Source organism: Cetorhinus maximus, chromosome 19 (genome assembly GCF_964194155.1).
Source record: "Cetorhinus maximus chromosome 19, sCetMax3.hap1.1, whole genome shotgun sequence".
Taxonomy (NCBI): Eukaryota; Metazoa; Chordata; class Chondrichthyes; order Lamniformes; family Cetorhinidae; genus Cetorhinus; species Cetorhinus maximus.
In genome coordinates, this window is record NC_135897.1 from 46,764,379 (window position 1) to 46,788,010 (window position 23,632).

At 45.6% G+C, this 23,632-nt stretch overlaps 1 protein-coding gene across 1 annotated transcript in view; it reads right to left on the reverse strand.

Annotated features, from left to right (window-relative positions):
* The window catches only part of golim4a (golgi integral membrane protein 4a), a 138,277-nt gene that overhangs the window by 32,873 nt on the left and 81,772 nt on the right, over nucleotides 1-23,632 (reverse strand). The window contains exons 10-12 of the mRNA XM_078563796.1: nucleotides 16,808-17,013; nucleotides 7,437-7,513; nucleotides 3,489-3,586 (exon numbers count right to left, since the gene is read on the reverse strand). Coding sequence (XP_078419922.1) covers nucleotides 3,489-3,586; nucleotides 7,437-7,513; nucleotides 16,808-17,013 — 381 coding nt within the window. The remainder of the gene's footprint in view (nucleotides 1-3,488; nucleotides 3,587-7,436; nucleotides 7,514-16,807; nucleotides 17,014-23,632) is intronic.

Sequence of the window (23,632 nt, forward strand, 5' to 3'; positions counted from 1 at the left end):
CTCGGAATCACTGCTGGACTCATCATGTGCAGCCGCAGACACTGCATCGACATCTTCATCGTCCACTGCGTCCCCGCTTTCCAGCGCAAGATTGTGTAGCGTGCAGTATGCAACCACTATCACCGACAAACGATCTGGGGGTAACGGAGCGCACCCCCTGAGCGGTCCAGGCATCGGAAGCGCATCTTGAGAAGACCAATGGCTCTCTCCACCACAGCCCTTGTGGAGGCTCCTATTGTACCGCTGCTCAGCTTCTGTTCTTGAATGGCAGAGAGGCGTCATGAGCCACCTTCTGAGGGGATAGCCCTTGTCACCCAGCAGGCGTCCATCAAGCCGGGCTGGAGCACTGAAGAGCCCCGGCACCTGGGAGTGTCTGAGGATGTAGACATTGTGGGAGCTGCCTGGGTACCTTGCACAGACTTGTAGAATCAGCATCCTGTGGTCACACACTATCTACACGTTCATGGAGTGGAAGCCCTTCCTGTTGACAAAGGCACCGGGCTCACCTGCTGGCACCTTGATGGCCACATGTGTGCAGTCGATGGCACCCTGGACACGGGGGAAGCCAGCAATGGCCGCGAAGCCTCTGGCTCGCTGTGTCTGGCTTGCCTGGTCCCAGTGGAAGTGGGTGAAGGTCAATGCACGCCTGAACAGAGCGTTTGTAACCTGCTTGACACAAGTGATTGGGAGACACCGCAAAGATCACCCACCGACCCCTGGAAGGAGCCAGAGGCATAGTAGTTGAGGGCAGCTGTGACCTTCAGAGCCGCTGGCATGGGGTGTCCGCCCACACAGTTAGGGGAGATCTCAGGCCCAATCATCTGACAGATATAGTTGATTGTCTCCCTTGAGAGTTGGAGCCTCCTTCAGCACTGCACCTCAGATATATTGAGGTAGCTGCTTCGCTGCCTGTATACCCTGGCAGCAGGATAGTGCTGTCTTCTGCGGACCCTTCCGCCTTGGACTACCTCTTGGCCCTGCGCCTGTACTCCCAAAGGTGGCTCCCCTGGAGGCTGAATGTGCACTTCTGGCCTCCTCCCCCTTCTAGCCCTCCCTCCCTCCTCAGAGGGGCTGCCTCCAGTGGACAGATCAGCTCCCATTCCCAGGCTAAGCAAAGGCTTCCTGAAACCTGCAGGCCCGGAAAAGATTCCTCACTGCAAAGTGCTGACCTGAAGGTTAAGAGTCCAGAAAAAGCTGTTGGGATGCATTCTGAAGTACTGCAGATCACACAAGCAAGTTTGAAAAACTTTCACCAATAAATATTTCACAGAGCAGATTCACGACCCCACTGAGCCCTCTTATCCTGCCTGTGGATGAGGTTAATATAAATGTCTCCCACCTACCTGTCTGTTGCGCCCGTGCGCCGACTCGAAGATCGCCATGCACCGAAAAATCGGCGTCGATTGATGACTAAAGGGCCTTAAGTGGCTCATTAATTAATGGCGGGCATACGTCAGACTTCACGCACGCCCGCCCAGCAAAATATCACGATGGCGCGCAGTGACGTCTGGACGCTCGCCCGACGTCACCACGCGTCATTTTATGCACAGACGTGCAGGGCCCGCCCCCACACGTCAAACGGAAAATTCTACCCTCTATCATATGAACATACGCATTAGGATCAGGTGTACTTGGCCCCTCGAGCCTGCTCTGCCATTCACTAAGATCATGGCTGATCTGAATGTAATCTCAACCCCACATTCCTGCTTATCCCCGATAACCTTTCATCCCCTTGTTAATCAAGGATCTATCTCACTCTGCCTTAAAAATATTCAAAGACTCTACTTCCACCGCCTTTTGAGGAAGAGAGTTCCAAAGACTCACAACCCTCTGAGAGAAAAAAATTCTCCTCATCTCTGTCTTAAATAAGCGACACCTTATTTTTAAACAATGACCCCTAGTTCTAGATTCTCCGACAAGAGGCAACATCCTCTACACATCCACCCTGTCAAGACCCCTCAGGATCTTAAAGGTTTAATTAAGTCACCTCTTACTCTTCTAAATTCCAGTGATACAAGCCTAACCTATCCAGCCTTTCCTCATAAGACAACCCACCCATTCCTGGTATTAGTCTAGTAAACCTTCTCTGAACTGCTTCTAATGCGTTTAGATCTTTCTGTAAATAAGGAGACCAGTACTGTACACAATACTCCGGATGTGGTCTCACCAATGCCCTGTACAACTGAAGCATAACCTCCCTACTTTTGTAATCAATTCCCCTCACAATAAATGATAACAGTCTATTAGCTTTCCTAATTACCTGCTGTACCTACATACCAACCTCATGCATCATGCACTAGGACACCCAGAACCCTCTGAATCTCAGAGCTCTGCAATCTCTCACTTTTTAGATAATAAGCTTCTTTTTCATTCTTCCTAACAAATGAATGATTTCACATTTGCCCACATTACACTTCATTTGCCAGACCTTTGCCCACTCACTTAGCCTATCTATGTCACTTTGTAACCTCTTTACATCCTCTTCACAATTTACTTTCTTACCTATCTTTGTGTCATCTGCAAATTTAGCAACTATTCCTTTGGTCCCTTCATCCAAGTCATTTATATAAATTGTAAAAAGTTGAGGCCCCAGCACTGAGCCCTGTGGCACCCCACTTGTCACATCCTGCCAACCAAAAAAGACCCATTTTTGCCAACTCTCTGCTTCCTGTTAGTTAGCCAATCTTCTATCCATGCCAATATATTACCCCTTACACCGTGAGCTTTTATTTTCTGCAATAACCTTTGATGTGGCACTTTAGACCCATCATGAAGAGCACTTACTTATCCCTCCACAACATTAACTTCCTTCCGCCTAACCTTACCAGCACTGAAACTCATTCATTACTCCAACCTTAGTTTCTCCAACACTTTGCTTGCCAGACTTGTTCCTTTCGCTCCACGGCTTGGAACTGAGGCTTCAGTTGCCTTGCTCAACATACTAGAACTCTCTCCCTAAATTCCTCTGTCGGGTCACCTCTCCCCATCTTCATGCACTTAGTCATCTTCCCTAGTTCTCCTACTGCATTGCAACTATTTTTCTGCTTTGAATGACATTAAAGCAATGTAAAAATGCAAGTTGCTATTGCTAAGATATACACAAGGGTTTGAAGTCATAGGCAAAGGGCAAAAATGTTACTCCATGTGGAAACCAGAATAGAAAATCCAATTGATTGTAAGTTCCATTTTTTTAATCAAAAGATCACAGTGAAGTTTTGTATTCTTATAACGATTTAATGAATGGTACAGGTATACCTGTGGCAAATTAATATTCTAACGAATCTATCACTCCTTTCTGCAAGTCAGTGATAGTGGCAGATTCTACCCTCTGCTATTGTTCATTGATAAGACATCATTAAAGGACACACAAATGCTACAATGCAGCAGAAATTCAAACCATCAGACTTGCTGGTTGGTTAATCTGCTATTGAAACTGATTGAAACCCCTTGAAATTGATCCTTATAAATCACAATGCAGCAATCTTCACCTGCTGGTTGACGGACTCGTGTTCTGTGTGATGATCTTCATTTCCTATTTCTGGGTCCTCATCTTCAGCTTCCTCATGTGGGTTGTTCTCATCTTCAACTAATATGTAAAATGATTGAAAACCTTGTTACTCGATTCAGTTTCCACTGTTAATAATCGAAACATCTTTCCAACCAAATCACGTTGAAGAAACATTTGGAAAAACTACGCAACAGTCAAAATTTACCAACTGTCATGTTAAGTCACAATAACAAACATGTGTAATACATTTATCTTTGATAACAACGTAGCTTGAAGACCCATCAAGAATGGTAATAGAGGATTTGGTGTTGCCTTTTTATTTTATTTCATTTATATTTGCATGTGTAGTGAGGGACTACACATGTCTGAATTACACATTTTCCTAGGGTTGTCCAACATTCTATACATTGTATTAGAATTTATTTTTAACCATGCTTTAGGTGATGCACAATGGATTCTATCACCACAAAGTGTCTAGAACTTACTGTTAGTGATATTACCATGTGCAGTGACATAGACAGTGGATGGATGGAGAAATCATGATGCTCCTTCACTCACCATTCACAGAATGTGGGCGCCAACAGTAAAACCAACTTTTATTGCTCATCCCTAATTGCATTTGAGAAGATGGGGGTAAGCTGCTTTCTTTAAGCGCTGCAGTCTGTTGGGTGAAGGTAATCCCACAGTGCTTTCAGGTAGGGAGCTTCAGGATTTTGACCCAGCCTTGATGAAGAAACAGCGATATTAGTTCAGACCAGGATGGTGTGTGACTTGGAGATGGTGGTGCTTGCATGCACCACTGTCCTTGTCCTTCTAGGTGGTAGAGGTCACAGGTTACGGAGGTGCTGTCAAAGTAGTCTTGGCCAATTGTTGCAGTGGATCTTGTAGATGGTACACCACGTTGAACTGGTGATAGAGGGAGCAACTGTTTAACGGAGTGGGTGGGGTGCCAATCAAAAAGCTGCTTTGCCCTGGATGGTGTCCAACTTCTTAAGTGTTGCTGAAGTTGCATCATCCAAGCAAGCAGAGAGTATTCCATCACAATCCTGACCTCTCCCTTATAGGTGGTGGAAAAGTTTTGGGAAGTCAGGTGGAGACTTACTAGCTGCAAAGTTCCCAGCCTTTGACCTGCTTTTGCAGCCAGAGCACTTGTGGCTAGTTTTGTTAATTTTCTCACCAATGGTAATCCCCCAGATGTCGGTGGTTGAGGATTCAACAATGATAATGCCATTCAATGTCAAGGGGAGGTGGTCAGACTCTTTCTTGTTGGAGATGGTGACGCAAATGTTATTTGACACTTGCTAGCCAAGCCTGAATGCTGTCCAGATCTTGCTGCGTTTGGGTGCAGGCTGCTTCATTTCTGAGGAATTCTCAATGGAACTGAATACTGTAATTGTCAGTGAACATCTCTACTACCGATCATTTGATGGGGGTATAGTCACTGCTGAAGCAGCTAAAGATGGTTGGACTGAGAACACTACCTTGAGTAACTCCTGCAACGATGCCCTGGGCTGATGTGATTGGTCTCCAACAACAACCATCTTCCATCTAGGTACAAGTCCAGGCAGTGGAAAACTTTGCCTGATTTCAATTTTACTTGAGCTCCTTGGTGCCACACTCAGTCAAATGCTGCCTTGACGACAAGGGCAGTCACTCTCAACTCACTTCTGGAATTCAGGTCTTTTATCCATGTTTGAAAAAGGTTGCAGCAAGATATAGCACTGAGTGACCCTGGCAAAATCCAAATGGAACATTGGCCAGGAGAGATTTGGAGCAACTCCTCCATTTCAATCCTAGGAAGCTTTGTCACCTGTCTTTGGCCTGTGAACATGTGCGGCTCTCCTTTTGGTCTTCAGACTAATTAAGCCAGGCATCTCCAGTTCCTAGCTCAGTCCCCTTGCTGTAAATCGGCCAAAGCACAAATTCCCTCCCTCCCAGTTTGACGAACGTAGCGTCGCCACTGACCAGACAACATTCGATGCAAATAACTTACAATTTTTTGTCTGTTATTATAATGACGACACCAAACCAATAACCTTAAATGACTTAATATCTGCATTAAAATAATAGGCAAAGGAGCATCATACAAATGCATTAACATTTTGCCTCTGGTAGCATTAACAGTAACTTCTAGCCTATAGAGTGTTAATATTGTTTATGAAGAACGTTTGATCTGGTTTGTGGTTTGAACATACACATCTCTGTATATAGTACTTAAAATATTATTGTGCACATTTTATGACACACAATCCCAGCATAAATTGAACATGGTTTGGAGATTTTAATAAAAATAAATGTAGGAATAGAAATAGTAACATTTTAGAGCAGCGCACAAAAAACTACTGCAAAATTTTAGATTTAAGATTGATGATTCCAGTTACATTTTCCATTTGAATGTTTCAACCAGAATGTATGGTCACTAAAATAAATCCATTAAAGTTTTTGCTGGGAGGCGGAGTTTACTCAAATTCTGAAGTAATTGCCTATCAGTCATCCCTGATGACAATTCAAAGGATTAGTTATTAATCCTTTGCAAAAGTAGAGATTCACCTAAATGCATAATCACAATCTTAGAGTTTCCTTTTCTGAATAATTGAAAATACAGAAGGAGGTGCTATTTAACCCTAGAAACTTCCAATGATTAGTAGGACATGGGTGAAGGCCTACAGTTCTTGTACTCAATAAAACCGCCAAGGGAAAGACAATGCAAAATAGGAAAACCTGAATTACCCTGGCATGTCTCCAAACAGATAACTCAAATGGCACAGGTGAAACATACGAGGAACTCCTTGGTCCTTTTTGTTTAGATATGGTGCATGGTGCAAGGAGAATTAATTCAAAGACTGTTGTTGACTAGGTTTGGTATGTAGTATAAGTAATACCTTACTTTTGGATAGCCAAACTTATATGATGCATTGGACACTCCATTAGAAAATCAGGTATTAGAAATGTTGCACAACAGCCACTCCAATTGCTTCCCAAATGGGAAAAAAGAGCATTGGGCTGGATTTGGTGGCCCCCTGCTGGGTGTGTTTTAGGTGTGGGAGGGTGGGGCATGTAAAATACGTCAGGTGCCCAGCCCACCTTCCCGCCACCGCTGACCTTTTCCCCATAATGCCGGGGGGAGTGTTGGAAGGCGCCCACTAGGCCGCCCTCCCTTAGGCCTCTTGAGGCCCTTAACTGCCCAATTAAGTAGCAATTGAGTACCTCAATCTGCTTCCACTGCCATAAAAAGCTGGGCAGTGGCAAGCCGGTCAGAGTGCAAAGGCTGTTTTTGAAATGGCTTCTTTGAAAGGACAGGAAGGAAGGGGAGGGGCTCATCAATTGGGGGCACACTCCCCCCCACCCCCCAATATGTGCTCCCCCTGCTTTGTTTCTCCCTCCCTGCTTTCCCCCCATGTCCCTCTCCCCCCATTGTCGGCTCTCCGATCTCTTGCCGCCCTAAAAAGTCCCGTCCCCAGTCACCATGATCTTCTTCCCAGGGCTTCCTTGCAATCCCAGCAGCACCCACGACTGAGCTCTGGCACCTCTGGAACTGCTAGAGTTTCCAGGCAATCAGATTAGCCGTCAGCTCTCAAGGGTGGGATTTCTTGTCCACTAAGGGGAGGAAATCCGGCCCTCAGCCTGTTTAGTCCATTCCCAGCATGTTATTGCTGCAGTACAAACTTCTTAAAAGTTGGGACCGAATTTCTTTCCAGGGGTCGAGCAGACCACCCCTGCCTTCCCCGGTGAAATCCAGCCCATCATCATTTTGCTTTGAAATTACACTTCAATTGCTATGATTAAATCTTTCACAATGGTTTCCTGTTAAAGACAAGCGGTTGTGAAAAATATATAACTTCTTGCCAGCCATGCTGGTTCAGTATTACATTATATGGGACTGTTAACCAGCTGAATCATCCCATCACATCCTTAGATCCAACCTTACCCTCTTCTTCCTCTTCACGCACATCTCGCTCATCATCACCTTCAGTAGCTTCATCATTATTAAAATCCGCCCTTTGCCTGTAATGTTAAACATCCAGTGTAAGCAAAATGTACATTAACAGTACAGTTTTAATTCTATGGTAAAACCTGAATGCATGACAGAAGATATCCTGTAGTTCACAGTGGAATTAAGATAGCGACTGAAAAGAAAGAACATGTTAATTACAGGAAAATTGCTCATGAGTTAATTTGTAGAATTGCTGCAAATGGTAGATTCTTTTGAACATGCTGGATGAGAAATTTGGCTCTTTAGAGCCTGTTTTTTAGGTGCTACAAGTGCCCTTAAAGCTCCAATATTGCATGAGCAATAAGCACACACACTTGGAGAAAATCACACTGGATGCCTTACTGGTCACAATGTTGGTGCTTAGGGAATGAATAGCCACATGAAGCACAGCAAGAGTACCATGAAATCAATCAGCATGCAACATTGATCTGATGGCACTGGTGCCATTTTGGAGCTCAACGCTTCAGCTAGCACTCTCTCTTCGCCTTTTTCAACAGCAGGAAAGGGAACCACTCTCCCCCCTCCCCCCTGCAGCCACTGCTATTTAAAGGGATCATAAACCCTTTATCATAAACTTACAACTTAGTTACTGGTTGGTTTATTCTGGCTGTTGCTACAGTTCTACAAGTGTTTAGTGCTTTCCATAGTTGCTTCAAGTTGCAAAAGTCAACAATGAGTGTTTGTGGCAGAAACTGAAGAAAGTTTTGCTGACTTCAAGGCTTGTACACAAACCAGTTGCACTAGCAGACAATGCCCTTAGAAATCAGCATGATTTGGAGAAGGAACAGATGCCATGCAGAGTATGACAAGCTGCTGGAAGTAGGCGGAGAGGAGCAGGAAAGGAGGACTCTCAGCAGGAGACAATATCTGCCCAGGGTCTTCAGGAGCAATTCTCTGACATGACCCTCAGTGGGGAACAATGTGTGAGATGTCCGTGCTTCAGTCAAGATGTTCTCACTGAAATCTGCCACCTCCTTTCAATCACAACTTAAGCCTCAGAATAGAGCAAGGACCCCATTGCCACAGGCTGTGAAGATGACTGTGGCAATAAACTTATATGCATAGTCAATTGGTAGTGCAGAACTTGAGCATTGCTTAAAAAAGAGACATGTTGAAGCTTTTCAGTCATCAGGACATTTCACAAGAAAACCAATATAAGGGGAAAAATAATTTATACTGTATGAGAAGAGAGTGCTGATTGGTTGACAAGTGAACTCTGGTAGAGGCATTGCCATGGAGAATGCACCAGTGATGGTGGCTGACAGTTAACTGCCAGCATTGTTTGAAATTTAAACCAAGCAGCTTGACCCTGATTGGTCAAGGCATTGCCCTGAGGAATGAGTCAGTGAATGGCTGTCACTTATTTTGTTTAGCTGAAACAGGTGCAGTATGTCTACATGTTCCGTCTGTTTGCAAAGAACAGAGCCCTGTGTATTAATATGTGTAGCTTCCAGTACACGCAAACGTGCTACACTGTGAGCCCGACTGACAATCTTAAATTGGTTGTCAGCGTAATTCTTAGCACACTGAGGATTATGTAGCAAATGTTGTCCAATCGCGAATCACATCTAATGTTGGACACTGTTTTAAGTTTTGCAAGCACTGGTTGGTTGGGTATGGTTTGTAATCTGCCCATTGCGAACAGCGGCTGGGACATACTGTTTGATATGGCAGTTACTGTCAGTCACCATCAACTGGTGCATTCCCCATGGCAACTTATATGCATTTGACTCCTCTGAGCCTGAACCTAAAGATATTTGCAATATCTCATAGATCACCATCCACTGCGGAGTAAAGAAGGTCCCCTAAACAAAGAGAATTAACTACATTTCATTCTGTCCTGGCACAGGCAAGCAGGGGAAAGAACACAAGGCTTGGCTAGAATTGCAGGCTTCTCAGGGTACAGGGTACCATTAACTAAGCATTTCGCTTTTTGGGCATCAACTCTGCCCTATTACTGGAACCAAGGGGGAAGCCACTCCCTCAACGTCCTGGTGTTGACCAGAGCAAATCATGCAGGCCAATATCCAATATCCCAGCAACAGTCACAAAGTCTTTATTCTGCAGCAAACAACTGTCCCAGCTGAACATCAAAGGGTGGCTACTGGGCAACAAATGGTAGCTTCTGATGGCCTGGCTGATGGCTCCAATGCGCAATCCATGTCCAAGTGCACAGCAGCTATACAATGAAAACTGTGCTGCCACACAAAATGTAACAGTGTAAACCACTGGCATGCTAAAACAACACTTCCACTGCCTGCAGCCTGGCAATATTCAGCAGTGGGTGTCAAAGTTTGCAGTTGTCTACAGCATGTTGCACAACCTCGCTGTAAGAGGGAACAGCCTGAGGAGCATGAAGAGGAGGGGGTGGATGAGAAGGAAAAAGAGAAAGGGGAAGAGCCAAACCAGATAACATCCTTTTGCAGGTAAAGGCAAAATACTGCGGATGCTGGAAATCTGAAACAAAAACAAAAATAGTTGGAAAAACTCAGCAGGTCTGACAGCATCTACGGAGAGAAAGGCAGAGTTAACGTTTCAAGTCCATATGACTCTTCTTCAGAGCTAAAGGGAAGTAGAAATGTGGTGAAATATACACTGTTTAAGAGGGGGGGGTGGGACAGGTGAAGCTGGATAGAAGGCCGGCAATAGGTGGAGGCAAAGGAGATATTGCAAAAGATGTCATGAACAAAAGGTCAAAGGGTTGTTAATAGTGGTGGTCCTGGCTAAAGGAGGTGCTAATGGTGACGTTAAGAATAGAAAGCAGAATGTGCTAATGGCCAGACCAGGGTAAGCACTCTGGAAAGTGACAGATGGCCTTGGTGGGGGTGGGGTGGGGGGAGGGGAAGGTGGTGGGAAAAAAGATCGAAAATAGGCTAAAAGCAGGGGATAAAACGATGAATAAAAATGGAAATAAATTTTTAAAATAATAATAATGAAAATAAAGGAAAAAAATAAATAAAAATTTAAAATTAATATAGAAAAAAGGGGATCAAAAAGAGATGGAGACAGAGGAGAGAGTTCATGACCTGAAGTTGTGGAACTCAATGTTAAGTCTGGAAGGCTGTAAAGTGCCTAATCGGAAGATGAGGGGCTGTTCCTCCAGTTTGCGTTGAGCTTCACTGGAACATTGCAACAGGCCAAGGACGGACATGTGGGCATGAGAACAGGATGGTGTGCTGAAATGGCAAGCAACAGGAAGGTCTGGGTCATGCTTGCAGACAGACCTAAAGTGTTCCGCAAAGCGGTCACCCAGTCTGCGTTTGGTCTCTCCAATGTAGAGGGGACCGCATTGGGAGCAGTGAATGCAGTAGACTAAACTGAGGGAAGTGCAAGTGAAGCACTGCTTCACTTGAAAGGAGTGTTTGGGCCCTTGGGTGGTGTGGAGGGGGGAAGTAAAGGGGCTGGTATTGCACCTTCTGTGATTGCATGGGAGGGTGCCTTGGGAGGGGGTTGAGGTTTTGGGGGTGATGGAGGAGTGGACCAGGGTGTCCCAGAGGGAGCGGTCCCTATGGAATGCCGACAGGAGTTGGTGAAGGGAAGATGTGTTTGGTGGTGGCATCACGCTAGAATTGGTGGAAATGGCAGAGGATGATCCTTTGAATGCGGAGGCTGGTGGGGTGAAAAGTAAGGACAAGGGGGACCCTATCATGTTTCTGGGAGAGAGAGGAAGGCATGAGGGCAGAGGCGCGGGAGATGGGTCGGACACGGTTAAGGGCCCTATCCATCACTGTGGGTGGGAAACCTCGGTTAAGGAAGAAGGAAGACATGTCAGAAGCACAGTTTTGGAAAGTGGAATCATTAGAACAGATGCGACAGAGGCGAAGGAACTAAGGGAATGGGATGGAGTCCTTACAGGAAGCAGGATGTGAGGAGCTGTAGTCGAGGTAGCCGTGGGAGTTGGTGGGCTTGTAGTGAATATTGGCGGACAGTCTATCACCAGAAATTGAGACAAAGAAGTCAAGGAAGGGAAGGGAAGTGTCGGAGATGGACCATATGAAAGTGATGGAGGAGTGGAAATTGGAAGCAAAGTTGGTAAATTTCTCCAGGTCCAGACGAGAGCATGAAGCAGCACCGAAACAGTCATCGATGTACCGAAAAAAAAGTTGTTTGGGGGGGGTGCCTGAGTAGGACCTGAACAAGGAATGGACAGGTTAGAGTGAGTGAGAGGAACAGAGAAATTGAGGCGGCCGATGTCACGTCGACAGTTCTCAATGAAAAGATCAAGGGCAGGTAAGAGGCCAGAGGGAGGGGTCCAGGTGGAGAGAGAATACTGGAGGCAGGTGAAAGAATCCGTTGAACGGGGGGAGGAATCCTGCACAAAGAAGTGAGCACAGAGACAAAGGTGGCGGAAGAAGAGTTCAGCATCGTGCCGAGCCCGGAATTCATTGAGGTCCAATTTCCACCCCTCCATCACTTTCACATGGCCCATCTTTGACACTTCCCTTCCCTTCCTTGACAACTCTGTCTCAATTTCTGGTGATAGACTGTCCACCAATATTCACTACAAGCCCACTAACTCCCACTGCCACTTTCCAAAACAGCGCTTCTGACATGTCTTCCTTCTTCCTTTAACTGAGGTTTCCCACCCATGGTGGTTGACAGGGCCCTCAACCGTGTCCGGCCCATCTCCCGCGCCTCTGCCCTTACACCTTCCTCTCCCTCCCAGAGCCATGATAGGGTCCTCCTTGTCCTCACTTTTCACCCCACCAGCCTTCACATTCAAAGGTTCATCCTCCACCACTTCTGCCAACTCCAGCATGATGCCACCACCAAACATATCTTCCCATTACCCCCCTGTCAGCATTCCGTAGGGACCGTTCCCTCCGGGTCACCCTGGTCCACTCCTCCATCACCCCCAACACCTCAACCTCCTCCCACGGCACCTTCCCATGCAATCGCAGAACGTGCAACACCTGCCTTTACTTTCCCCCTCCTCACTGTCCAAGGGCCCAAATACTCCTTTCAAGTGCACTTCCCTCAATTTGGTCTACTGCATTTGCTGCTCCCAATGCGATCTCCTCTACATTGGAGAGACCAAATGCAGACTGAGTGACCGCTTTGCGGAACACCTTCGGTTTGTCCGCAAGCATGACCCAGACCTCCCTGTCGCTTGCCATTTCAACACACCACCCTGCTCTCATGCCCACATGTCCATCCTTGGCCTGCTGCAATGTTCCAGTGAAGCTCAACGCAAACTGGAGGAACAGCACCTCATCTTCCGACTAGGCAATTTACAGCCTTCCGGACTTAACACTGAGTTCAACAACTTCAGACCATGAACTCTCTCCTCCATCCCCACCCCTTTTTTGTCCCCCTTTTTTCTATTCATTTTTATTTATTTTTTTTTTTCCCTTATTTTCATTCTTGTTATTTTTTAAATTTATTTCCATTTTTATTCATTGTTTTATCCCCTGCTTTTAGTCTATTTTCGATCTTTTTTCCCACCACCGTCCCCTCCCCCCACCCCCACTCGGGCCATCTGTCACTTTCCAGAGTGCTTACCCTGGTCCGGCCATTATCACATTCTACTTTCCACTCCTAATGTCACCATTAGCACCTCCTTTAGCCAATACCACCACTATTAATAACCCTTTGACCTTTTGTTTATGACATCTTTCGAAATCTCTCCTTTGCTTCCACCTATCGCTGGCCTTCTATCCAGCTTCACCTGTTCCACCCCCTATAAACAGTATATATTTCACCACATTTCTACTTCCTTTTAGCTCTGAAGAAGAGTCATACGGTGCAGGTGCCTGAAGAACTCATCCAAATCTGATACCAGTAAACACAATCTCAATTCCCCATTCACCAGCAGTCTCACAACTTGGAGTTTCTCTGTCACTGATCAGCACAACACCTGCTGGGTCACAATACAAAAATAAAAGCCATCACAAAATAAACATTCCAAAACAATCTTGCCATATTGCATACAAAAGCCAACTAATCATCCTTAGTGCCCATCTTCCGAATGCCTTTGTTTGACCTGGTGCTCCTACACAATGCTACCTTAGTGGTTTTAGCATGGCTTGTGGAGGGTTGCTGACTTTAGGTGGAGGAGACTGCAGGCGGCCTTGGAGGAAGCCCTCGAGCATCTCTGGCCCTAGAAAGCCCAATTGTGGATTGCACTATCATGGCATGGGTGGCAACACTCTGGTATACTGACAGGCAATAGCAAGGGTACTGGCAGAGTGGCAGGGGTTGGAGGACCCATACTGTCATCTTGAAAGAGGATGTAGCTTTGTGCTCCATGCAGCCACTTCCTTTCCCCCCAGGACGATCCTAGTAATCTACTGGAGGACAATGGCAGCTGCATGAGTTTGCATGGCAGCAAGCTGACCTTGGATAACAGCAGTCAGAGCTTCCACTGCAGCATTCAGACACTGAGCCACTGCCACTTGTGCTCCAATGGAAGCTGCAACACTGCCCATCAGATTGCACCATCACTGGTTCCACAAGTGTATGAATGGAGTTGATCACCAGTTATACGCTGGAAAGGATGGACCCAAGCTCTACGGGAAGCCCAATGCCAAATTGGTGCTGGACTCCTTAATGCTCCTTCACCTGCCAGAAGGCCTGCAATCAACACACCAAGCATACTGCTGTGCATATCCAAAAGCGTTCCTCTGTAGGCTGTGCCTTTGGATTCCTCATGAATCCTCTGCATCAGAGCCTGTGTGCAACTTTGCCAGCTGGCAGCTGAGTGACCCTTGCGCCCTGCCCTGGCTGTAGCCCATTTTGTCTCTCACCATGTGCAGATCCCACCTCCTTAAGGATACACACAGTGTCAGTCGGTATCTAGGCTGGTTGTTGCAAGTGACAGAGATTGATGTTGCTCCACTGCCTGGCCTGGTTTGCATTTCTTGGGTAATAGCAAAAAGAAAATGCTGGAAATACTCAGCAGGTCTGGCAGCATCTCTGGAGAGAGAAACAGAGTTAAGGTTTCAGGTCTGTGAAACATTACCTCTGTTATTTTTCCACATGTGCTGCCAGACCTGCTGAGTATTTCCAATATTTTTTGTTTTTATTTCAGATTTCCAACATCTGAAATATTTTGCTTTTGCACCTCTTGGGTACAAAGATCTGACATGAACACAATGGGCTGAATAACCTCAAATAGAGTAGACAGGAAAGACCTGTTTCCCCTAGCTAAGGGGTCAATTACCAGGGGGTATAAATTTAAGATGATCGGTAGAAGGATTAGAGGGGACATAAGGAGAAGCTTTTTTCACCCAGAGGTTGATGGGCGTCTGGAATTCAGCGCCTAAATTGACGGTTGAGGCTGAAATGCTTAACTCATTTAAAAGGTACCTGCATCTGCGCCTAAAGTGCTGTAACCTGCAAGGCTATGGACCAGGTGCTGGAAAGTGGGATTAAAATGAGCGGCTAGTTTCTTTGTTTTCTCTTTTTTGGCCGCTGCAGACACAATGGGGCTGAAAGGCCTCTTTCTACACTGTAACTTTTCTATGATTCTAAATGCTGTAACCATTCTATGATTCTATGAAAGGAAGATTAAGGTTTTGATTCAGGGATGGGGCAATGTAACAGGTGCATGCCTACACCATCTGCTGCTTCTAAAGCAGAAGAATGTCAGGTGAGGGGTTGGGATGTGAGAACGAGGATTGCGTATTGCCAATGGTTTCAGCTCCGACACTGGCCGCAGCCTCTGCAACGCATGTCCCAATACTGGTCAGTACTGTCAGCTCCATGCGGGGTTAGGACATGTAGATGCACTGGTGGTTAGTGCCTGGTGTTTCTGGTTAGGCATCAACTTGTCCTGCAAAAGAGAGGGACATGTGTCAGTGAATGTTGTGCAATGTGTTTGGCTGATGTGACTGTCATGGTTGCATAGTTCTCAGTGAGTACAAGCTGAGATGTGGGTCCAAGACTTGCACTGGTGCTAAGTGTGTGAGGTGAAGCCAGAAATGTTAGGTCTGTGATAAAAGCAAAAAACTGCGGATGCTAGAAATCCAAAACAAAAACAAAAATACCTGGAAAAACTCAGCAAGTCTGGCAGCATCTGCAGAGAGGAACACAGTTAACGTTTCGAGTCCGAATGACCCTTCAACAGAACTAAGTAAAAATAGAAGAGAGGTGAAATATAAGCTGGTTTGGGGAGGGGGGTGGGACAAGTACAGTGTCCTGATTAAAATACATTGTTGGTAGGTGAGTGATGGAAGCATGCTGATTTGAGTGGTGGCTGAGGTTACTGGTACAGTTGGTATAGTTGGCATTTGGAGATGCATTCACTGACCATGACCACTCATGTGAAGCCATTGAACTTCTTGTAGTGCCTCATCCAGGCCTTCAGGGCAATACTCCTGGCATTGACCTCCACGGCTATCTGCCCCAACCGCTTTTTGAGTTTGTGTCTGGAGGGTCTCCTAGTCCTGTCTAGATATTGGACAATTCTCCTACTTTCCACCTCTCTCCCAATGCCTCCAGTGCAACAGATCTGAAAACCTTGGAGCCCTCGCTTGCTCATGTTTTGCCATTACAAATTGTTTCTCAGGCCAGGTTCACTTGCTGCAGGACTGCCAGCAGCTGATCCAGCCACAATGCATCGCCCTTTAAAAGGTAAAGGCTAGCCTTAACTGGGGTTACCAAGTTATTATTTAGGGCCTCTGCAGATGCATGCAGGAAATTAACAATGCAGTGGGCACTGTCTGTATGCAGCAATCATTCAAATAAGCAGGAAACCTGAAGTTGGTGTACTGACTGCATTACATTGGGTTGATTGCAATTCTGTGCCTATTTTCAAGGTGCTAGCCAGTTTAAGCCCTACTATATTTTTGATGCATGGATTATTTTAAATTGGGAATACTTAATTATGGGTAGCACTTTTTTAGAATTTTGCTACGTAGGATTGTAAAGTTTTCTCCGAATTTAAATTCACGAAAACCGAGTCATCTCTCTTGTGGTTCTTTAAATCCGTCAGAAAGGGATCTTTATTCCACCTACACTTGTTAAACTTTAGCTTAATGTCAATAAAACCAAAGCCATCCTTTCCACCACCACCCACCATTGGCTTTGATGCCAAAATGGCATTGGTGCCCCTTCAGCATATTTAAGGTGGCTAAAACAGGGAGGCAGTCAGCCACGCATTTCCAGGGGGAATCAATAATGGTGGTGGCTCGAGCAGCAACGGTACAAGATTAGTAAGTGCTGCACGGTGATGTTCAGAGCATTACTGTCCTGTTCCTGTTTGGTGGAGGTCTTAAAAATCTTAACTTACTGCAATAAATGTCTCACTGTATAAAAATAAAGACACATCAAAGAGAATGACTGCAGCAAAAAAAAAAATTCACCTTAATTGCTCTTGTCGTAGCAACTCTTCTTTCCGTACTGCTTCTTGCTGGAGGCGTTCCTGCCGATCCATGTATTCCCTCAGTCTCTGTTGGTGCAGTGCATCCTGTCTCTCTTTAAGTTTGCGCGATTCTTCTGCACGTAGCTCTGCCAGATGCTGCTGTTCCAACTGTTCCTCATATGGTGATTTATACGTCTTCATTTTAATCTATGCCAAAAAAAACAGGCAATTAAATAGGCAAATGAAAGCTATCCAATTCAGATTCATGAGGTTTTAAAAATGTGTCTTAAATGCACCTAAACAACTTCAGATATGTTTAGTATTGGGAAAGCCAACATTAGCGTAAACAAACCTTAGTAAATTGCATTAATAAATTATTTGTGACACAGCATAATGTCATTAGGTACATTTCCAGAAGGCATTTGACAAGGTGCCACATCAAAGGCTACTACGCAAAGTAAAAGCTCATGGTGTAGGGGGTAATGTATTAGCTTCATTAGAGGATCAGTTAGCTAACAGGAAACAGAGAGTAGGCATAAATGGGTCATTTTCAAGTTAGCAAGATGTGATGAATGAAGTGACACAGGGATCAGTGCCGGGGCCTCAATTATTTACAATTTTTATTAATGACTTGGATGAAGGGACTGAATGTATGGTTGCTAAATTTGCTGACAACACAAAGATAGATAGGAAAGTAAGATGTGAAAAGGACATAAGGAGTCTGCAAAGGGACAGAAATAGATTAAGTGAGTGGGCCAAAATTTGGCAGATGAACTATAATGCAGCAAAATATGAACTTGTCCACTTTGGCAGGAAGAATAGAAAAGCAGCATATTATTTAAATGGAGAGAGATTGCAGAGCTCTGAGATACAGAGGGATCTGGGCTTCTCAGTACGTGAATCAGGAAACATTAGTATGCAGGTGATTAGGAAGACAAAGTAAATGTTGCCATTTATTGTGAGGGGAACTGAATATAAAAGTAGGGATGTTTTGCTACAGTTGTACAGGGTGTTGGTGAGATCACATCTGGAGGACTGTGTACTGTTTTGATCTTTTTATTTAGGAAAGGATATAAATGCATTAGAAGCAGTTCAGAGAAGGTTCACTCAACTGATACCTGGGATCTTGGGGTTATCTTATGAGGAAAGATAGGACAGGCTAGGCCTGTAACCATTGGAGTTTAGAAGACTGAGAGGTGATCTTACTGAAACATATAAGATCCAGAGAGAACTTGACAGCGTGGATGCTGAAAGGAACCTTGCAGGAGAGACGAGAACTAGAGGACACCGTTTAAAAATAAGGAGTCTCCCGAATCTTTGGAACTCTCTTCCAGCTGTGGAGGCAGAGATAGATAGATTCTTGGCTAACAAGGAAATCAAAGACTCTCAGGCGTAGGCAGAATGTGGAATTGAGGCCATGATCAGATCAGATATGATCTTACTAAATGGCAGAGCAAACTTGAGGGGCTGAATGGCCTACTCTTGTTCCTAATTTGTACGTTCATATATAAAAGGATTTTTGGTTATGATTAAACACCAGGAGAGCATTGGTTAACTAACATAGTTTGGCCTGCTGTTATTTACCCATTGCACCATGCCTTCTGTATTTTTCCCTTCCTTTTATTCCGGGAAATGCATGTCGCTGGCTAAGCCAGCATTTATGGTCCATCCCTAATCACCCTTGAGAAGGTTGGCCACCTTCTTGAATCGCTGCAGTCCATCTGATGCAGGTTCACCACAGTACTGTTAGGGAGTTCTAGATTTTTGACCCTTCTTAAGTTATTAAATTTCTTTTTCCTCCTCCCTCCACATAAGTAACAGACTTCAATACATTCTTAAACATGAGAACAGCAAACTACTCTGCTACATGCCATTACATGATCAACAGAGTTGTTGACTTCATTTTTGAAGGCGCTTACACAATCAGTCAAAGGAAGAAAAGCTTCTAAGATAGGCAGCCAGATTACCGCAAAATTCCAGGCATCTGCCTCTGGGTAGAGGCAATCAGCTGTCATGTTGTTGAAGCAAACTGAAGACTTCAGTACTACGTGAAATGGTAATTTAGTTTTCTTAACCAAAAATCAATAAATTTTGAAAGGAATCAGTAAAAGAAAAGGTTGGAACTGAACACTGCTCACCACACTTGCCCCCCAAAACGACAATAAAGCATTAAAGAATCACATCAGTGACATGTTGATGAGTTAGCATAGGAATTAGAACCAGGAAGGTATATAAGGAGACACTGGCACACAATCCCAAAAGGGGACATTCTCAGCTATGAGTAATTAAGTTGGCTTGCAGGAGTTTAAATGCCCAAAGGTGACATTTTTAACCTTAATGGAGTAATACAGAAACATTAGCCTTAACAGCAAGAGTAGGCTATTCAGCCCTTCAAGCCTGCTCCTCTATTCAATAAGATCATGGCTGATCTGGTTGTGGTCTCAACTCCACTTTGCCGTTTGCCCCCATAACCCTTGACTCCCTTGTTTATCAAAAATCTGTCTAACTCTGCCTTGAATAAATTCAATGATCCAGCCTCCACTGCTTTCTAGGGAAGGGAATTCCATATACTAATGACTCCTTAAGAGAAAGAATTTCTTCTCATCTCCATCTTAAACAGTAGACCTCTTAGTCTCGAACTGTGTCCCTTAGTATATATAGTATATATATCTTAAAATTTGTATCAAGTAAGAAGTAAAAGAGCATTCAATGTGATCTTCTATGTCCTCATGTTGTGTATGGGTATATATGTTAGGCTTTCCAACTCTCCCAGATTGTCCAGGAGTCTCCCAGAATTAAGCACTGATCTTTCAGGTACCAATCCAAGAATACCCAGAAGAAAGGATGTCAAGCTAATCAATGTCTTCTTTCCTGGCTTCTTCCCGAGTTGGTGTAGCTAATCCCACAGGCAGCCTGCAGAGAGAGTCAGTGTTCATACAGCTACATTGTGCATACAATAGTCCTTTCACTGACAGTGGGTATCGATACCACCATTGGGGTCACACGGTTTTTAGTATTTGAAAGTCCACAGGGATTTGGATATGGGAAGAAATGCTATCCATAGATAAAATGCAATTAAAACTTCTTTCTGACTGAAAACTTGGGATGCCATTATCTCTAACACCTCCTTCCTCAACAATATGAACTCTATGTGGTCCAAAACTCAAAAACCACTGTAGGCACACCAACTTACTTACTTACTTCGATGAAGCTTCCCCTCCCCAGAAGTTACCCATCCTCTTTCATACCAACCAACTCTTTTCCCCCTGCAACACTTCTCCACTCTACTCATACCAACACTTCTAAAACACTTGCAGACTGGATTCAGCAAAAAAAGTCACCATCTCATTTCTGATCTCTCATTCTGCATTACGTCCTTACTTACCATCTGATGGCATCAATACAGTTATGATTATATCAACTTTATTGTTCCTTCTGAGTTCAAAATACATCAGTGATCTCTTCCTTCTACTTGCATGTCCCAGTGCTGACAGACAGTCGTATCTCCAGGGCCAGAATTTTGACGTCGGCGTGCGGGAATGGGCCCGGCACGTAAAAGGACGCGCGGTGATGTCATTAATTAACGGGCCACTTAAGGCCCTTGAGGCATTAATAGATGGAGATTTTTCAGAGCCCGTGGGATCTTCAGAACGTTGCATGGGCGCAACGGGCAGAGGGGAGGGCCAGATTTTTAAAAACCTCTGCCATGGGCGGGATAAGAGGGGTGAGTGGGCTCGTGAGTGGTGTTTGTTGGACATTTACTTTTTAAACTTACTGCTACTTGCCTGTGTGAACAGGGGAACTTCAAATCTCTTCAGAGCTGCTTGTACAGGAATAACAAGCTTCCGGTCAGGACTCTGGAGTAAACATCATTCTTGGGGCCTTGCTGGTTTCAGGAAGCCTTCCCTTACCCTGGGAAATGGGGATTGTGCACTCCACTGGAGGGACCTCCTCTGAGGAGAAAGAGAGGGCCAGAAGGTGGAGGAGGCCAGGAGTCCACATTCAGCCTCCAGGGGAGCCACCTTTGGGAGTACAAGTGCAGGCACAAGGGGCGCATGGTCAACAGGAAGTCCAAGGCAGAAGGGGCTGCAGAAGACGCCACTATCCTGCTGCCAGGGTTTACAGGCGGCAAAGCAGCTATCTCAATATGTCTGAGGTGCAGTGCCGAAGGAGGCTCCGACTCTCAAGGGAGGTAGTGACCTCCATTTGTCAGATGATAGGCCCTGAGATCAGCTCCAACTGTGTGGGTGGACACCCCATGCCAGTGGCGTTGAAAGTCACGGTTGCCCTCAACTTCTATGCCTTCGGCTCTTTCCAGGGATCAGTGGGTGATCTTTGCAGAGTCTCCCAGTAAGCTGTCCACACTTGTGTCAAGGTGCCTGACGTGTCTGTCAGACGTGCATTGACTTTCATCTGCTACCGCTGGGACGAGGCCAGTCAGACAGAGTGAGCCAGAGGCTTTGCAGCGATTGCTGGCTTCCCCCGCGTCCAGGGTGCAATAGACTGCACACATGTGGCCATCAAGGCGCCAGCAGGTGAGCCCGGTGCCTTTGTCAACAGGAAGGGCTTCCACTCCACGAACGTTCAGATAGTGTGTGATCACAGGATGCAGATTCTACAAGTCTGTGTAAGGTACCCAGGCAGCTCCCACGACGCCTACATCCTCAGACACTCCCAGGTGCCTGAGGCTCTTCAGTGCTCCAGCCCAGCTGGATGGTTGGCTGCTGGGTAACAAGGACTATCCCCTCAGAAGGTGGCTCATCGCTCCTCTCCGCCATCCAAGAACAGAGACTGAGCAGCGGTACAATAGGAGCCATGCCTCCACAAGGGCTGTGGTGGAGAGAACCATCGGTCTTCTCAAAATGCGCTTCCGATGCCTGGACCGTTCAGGGGACGCACTCCAATACCCCACAATTCGTATGTCGCTGAAAGTGGTTGCATGCTGCACTCTCCACAATCTGGCGCTGGAAAGGACAGAGTGGAGGAAGAAGATGTATACGTAGATGCTCTGTCTGCACATGGTGAGTCCAGTAGTGAGTCTGAGGACAAGCATGCTCAGGAGAATGCTAAGATGATAGATGCTCACCCGTGCAACCTCCAGGGAGGCAGGGATACCTGGGAGACTTTAACCCAATGAACCTTAGCTAGCCCACCACAGATGGACCTCCAACACAAGCCAGGGCTGCAGGCTCCATACTCGATACCTGAGAGCAACATCTGCCGGGTTAGGAACATTAACTATGTGCCTTGTCAATAAAGCTCAATGACAAACAAGTTACTCATAGCATCATGGGTTCCCGTCCACCTGCAGAAGTAAGGAAACACCCTGATCCTTGTTCACAACTAAAGCATTGAATGATTTCACAAAACAAAACAGAAAAGAAACTTTATTCACAGGTGTTGAGCTGCACACCGACCAATAATCAACTAATACTGGGGCAACAGAAAACCACCAGGGATAAGCCCATAGTGTGCCTAACGTGCCTTACGCTTACGTTTTTGGCTGCTACGTCGAGATGCTCCCTCCTCGTAGGCACTGGCATTCGAGACAGCCTGCTCACTCTGCTGCCCTGTTGGTCTTGATGACCTTGCCGGGCGACCTCTGGCCTGTGGAGCCTGTGATGGCTCCATCTGGACAACGTGGAACATTTCTCATACCTTGGGAGCCTCCTCTCAGCAAGGGCAGACGTCAATGATAACACTCATCATCGCCTCCAGCGTGCCAGCACAACCTTCGACTGACTGAGGAAACGAGTGATGACAAGGACCTGAAACCCGGCACCAAGCTTATGGTCTACAGGACTGCAGTGCTACCTGCCCTCCTGTATGCGTCAGACACATGGGCAACATACAGCAAAAACTTTAAATCCCTGGAGAAATATCATCAGCGACGTCTCTGCAAAATCCTGCAAATTCAATGACAGGATAAGCGCTCCAATATCAACATCCTCTCTCAGGCCAACATCCCCAGTATCGAGGTACTGGTTATGGCTAATCAGCTATGTTGGGCGGACCACATCATCCGCATGTCTGACATAAGACTTCCAAAGCAAGCTGTCTACTCTGAGCTCCGTCACAGCAAGCAATTACCAGGAGGACAGAGGAAACCTTTCAGGGATGTCCTCAAAGCCTCCCTGAAAAGACGCAACATCCCCACCGATATGTGGGAATCTCTTGCTCAAGACTGCCCGACTGGAGAAGAAGCATCTGTGAAGGTGCAAACCATTTTGAATGTCCTCGACAGGCCCAGCTGGAGGCCAAGCACAAATAGCAGAAGGATCGTACCAAAATCCAAATGTCCCACCCCCCACCCGCCTCATGAAACACTATCTGCCTAACCTGTGGCAGAGTGTGTGGATCCAGCATTGGACTTCTTAGTCACCTCAGGACCCAAAACGTCAGAGTAGAAGAAAGTCATCCTCAGTCCTGAGGGACTGCTGAAGAGGAAGAAGAATTGTTTAAGGATTTTGAAATAATGCCATTGAAAGGACTGCCTGCAGCCACATGCCATTTATGCTACAGTGCAGAATGAGTGTTAATTCAGGGATAGCTGCTTCACAAAATTAAAAGTAAACAGAAGACAGACAAGAATAGCACTTTCACTCATTTATAAGAACGAGGGTGTGGAACATTTATGAGACAATTCGTTACTCCTCTGCTGCCCTCCTGTGCCATTTTTGAGCAGAGACACTGAAAGGCACACTAAATTACTGCAGTGTTTGGGCATAAAGAAAAGTCACTGTAATGTCATGTAAAATATCCTAAATCATCATAAGATCTTTTAAAAAAGCAAGAAATGTGTCTATTTATTCCAGTTAGATAATAC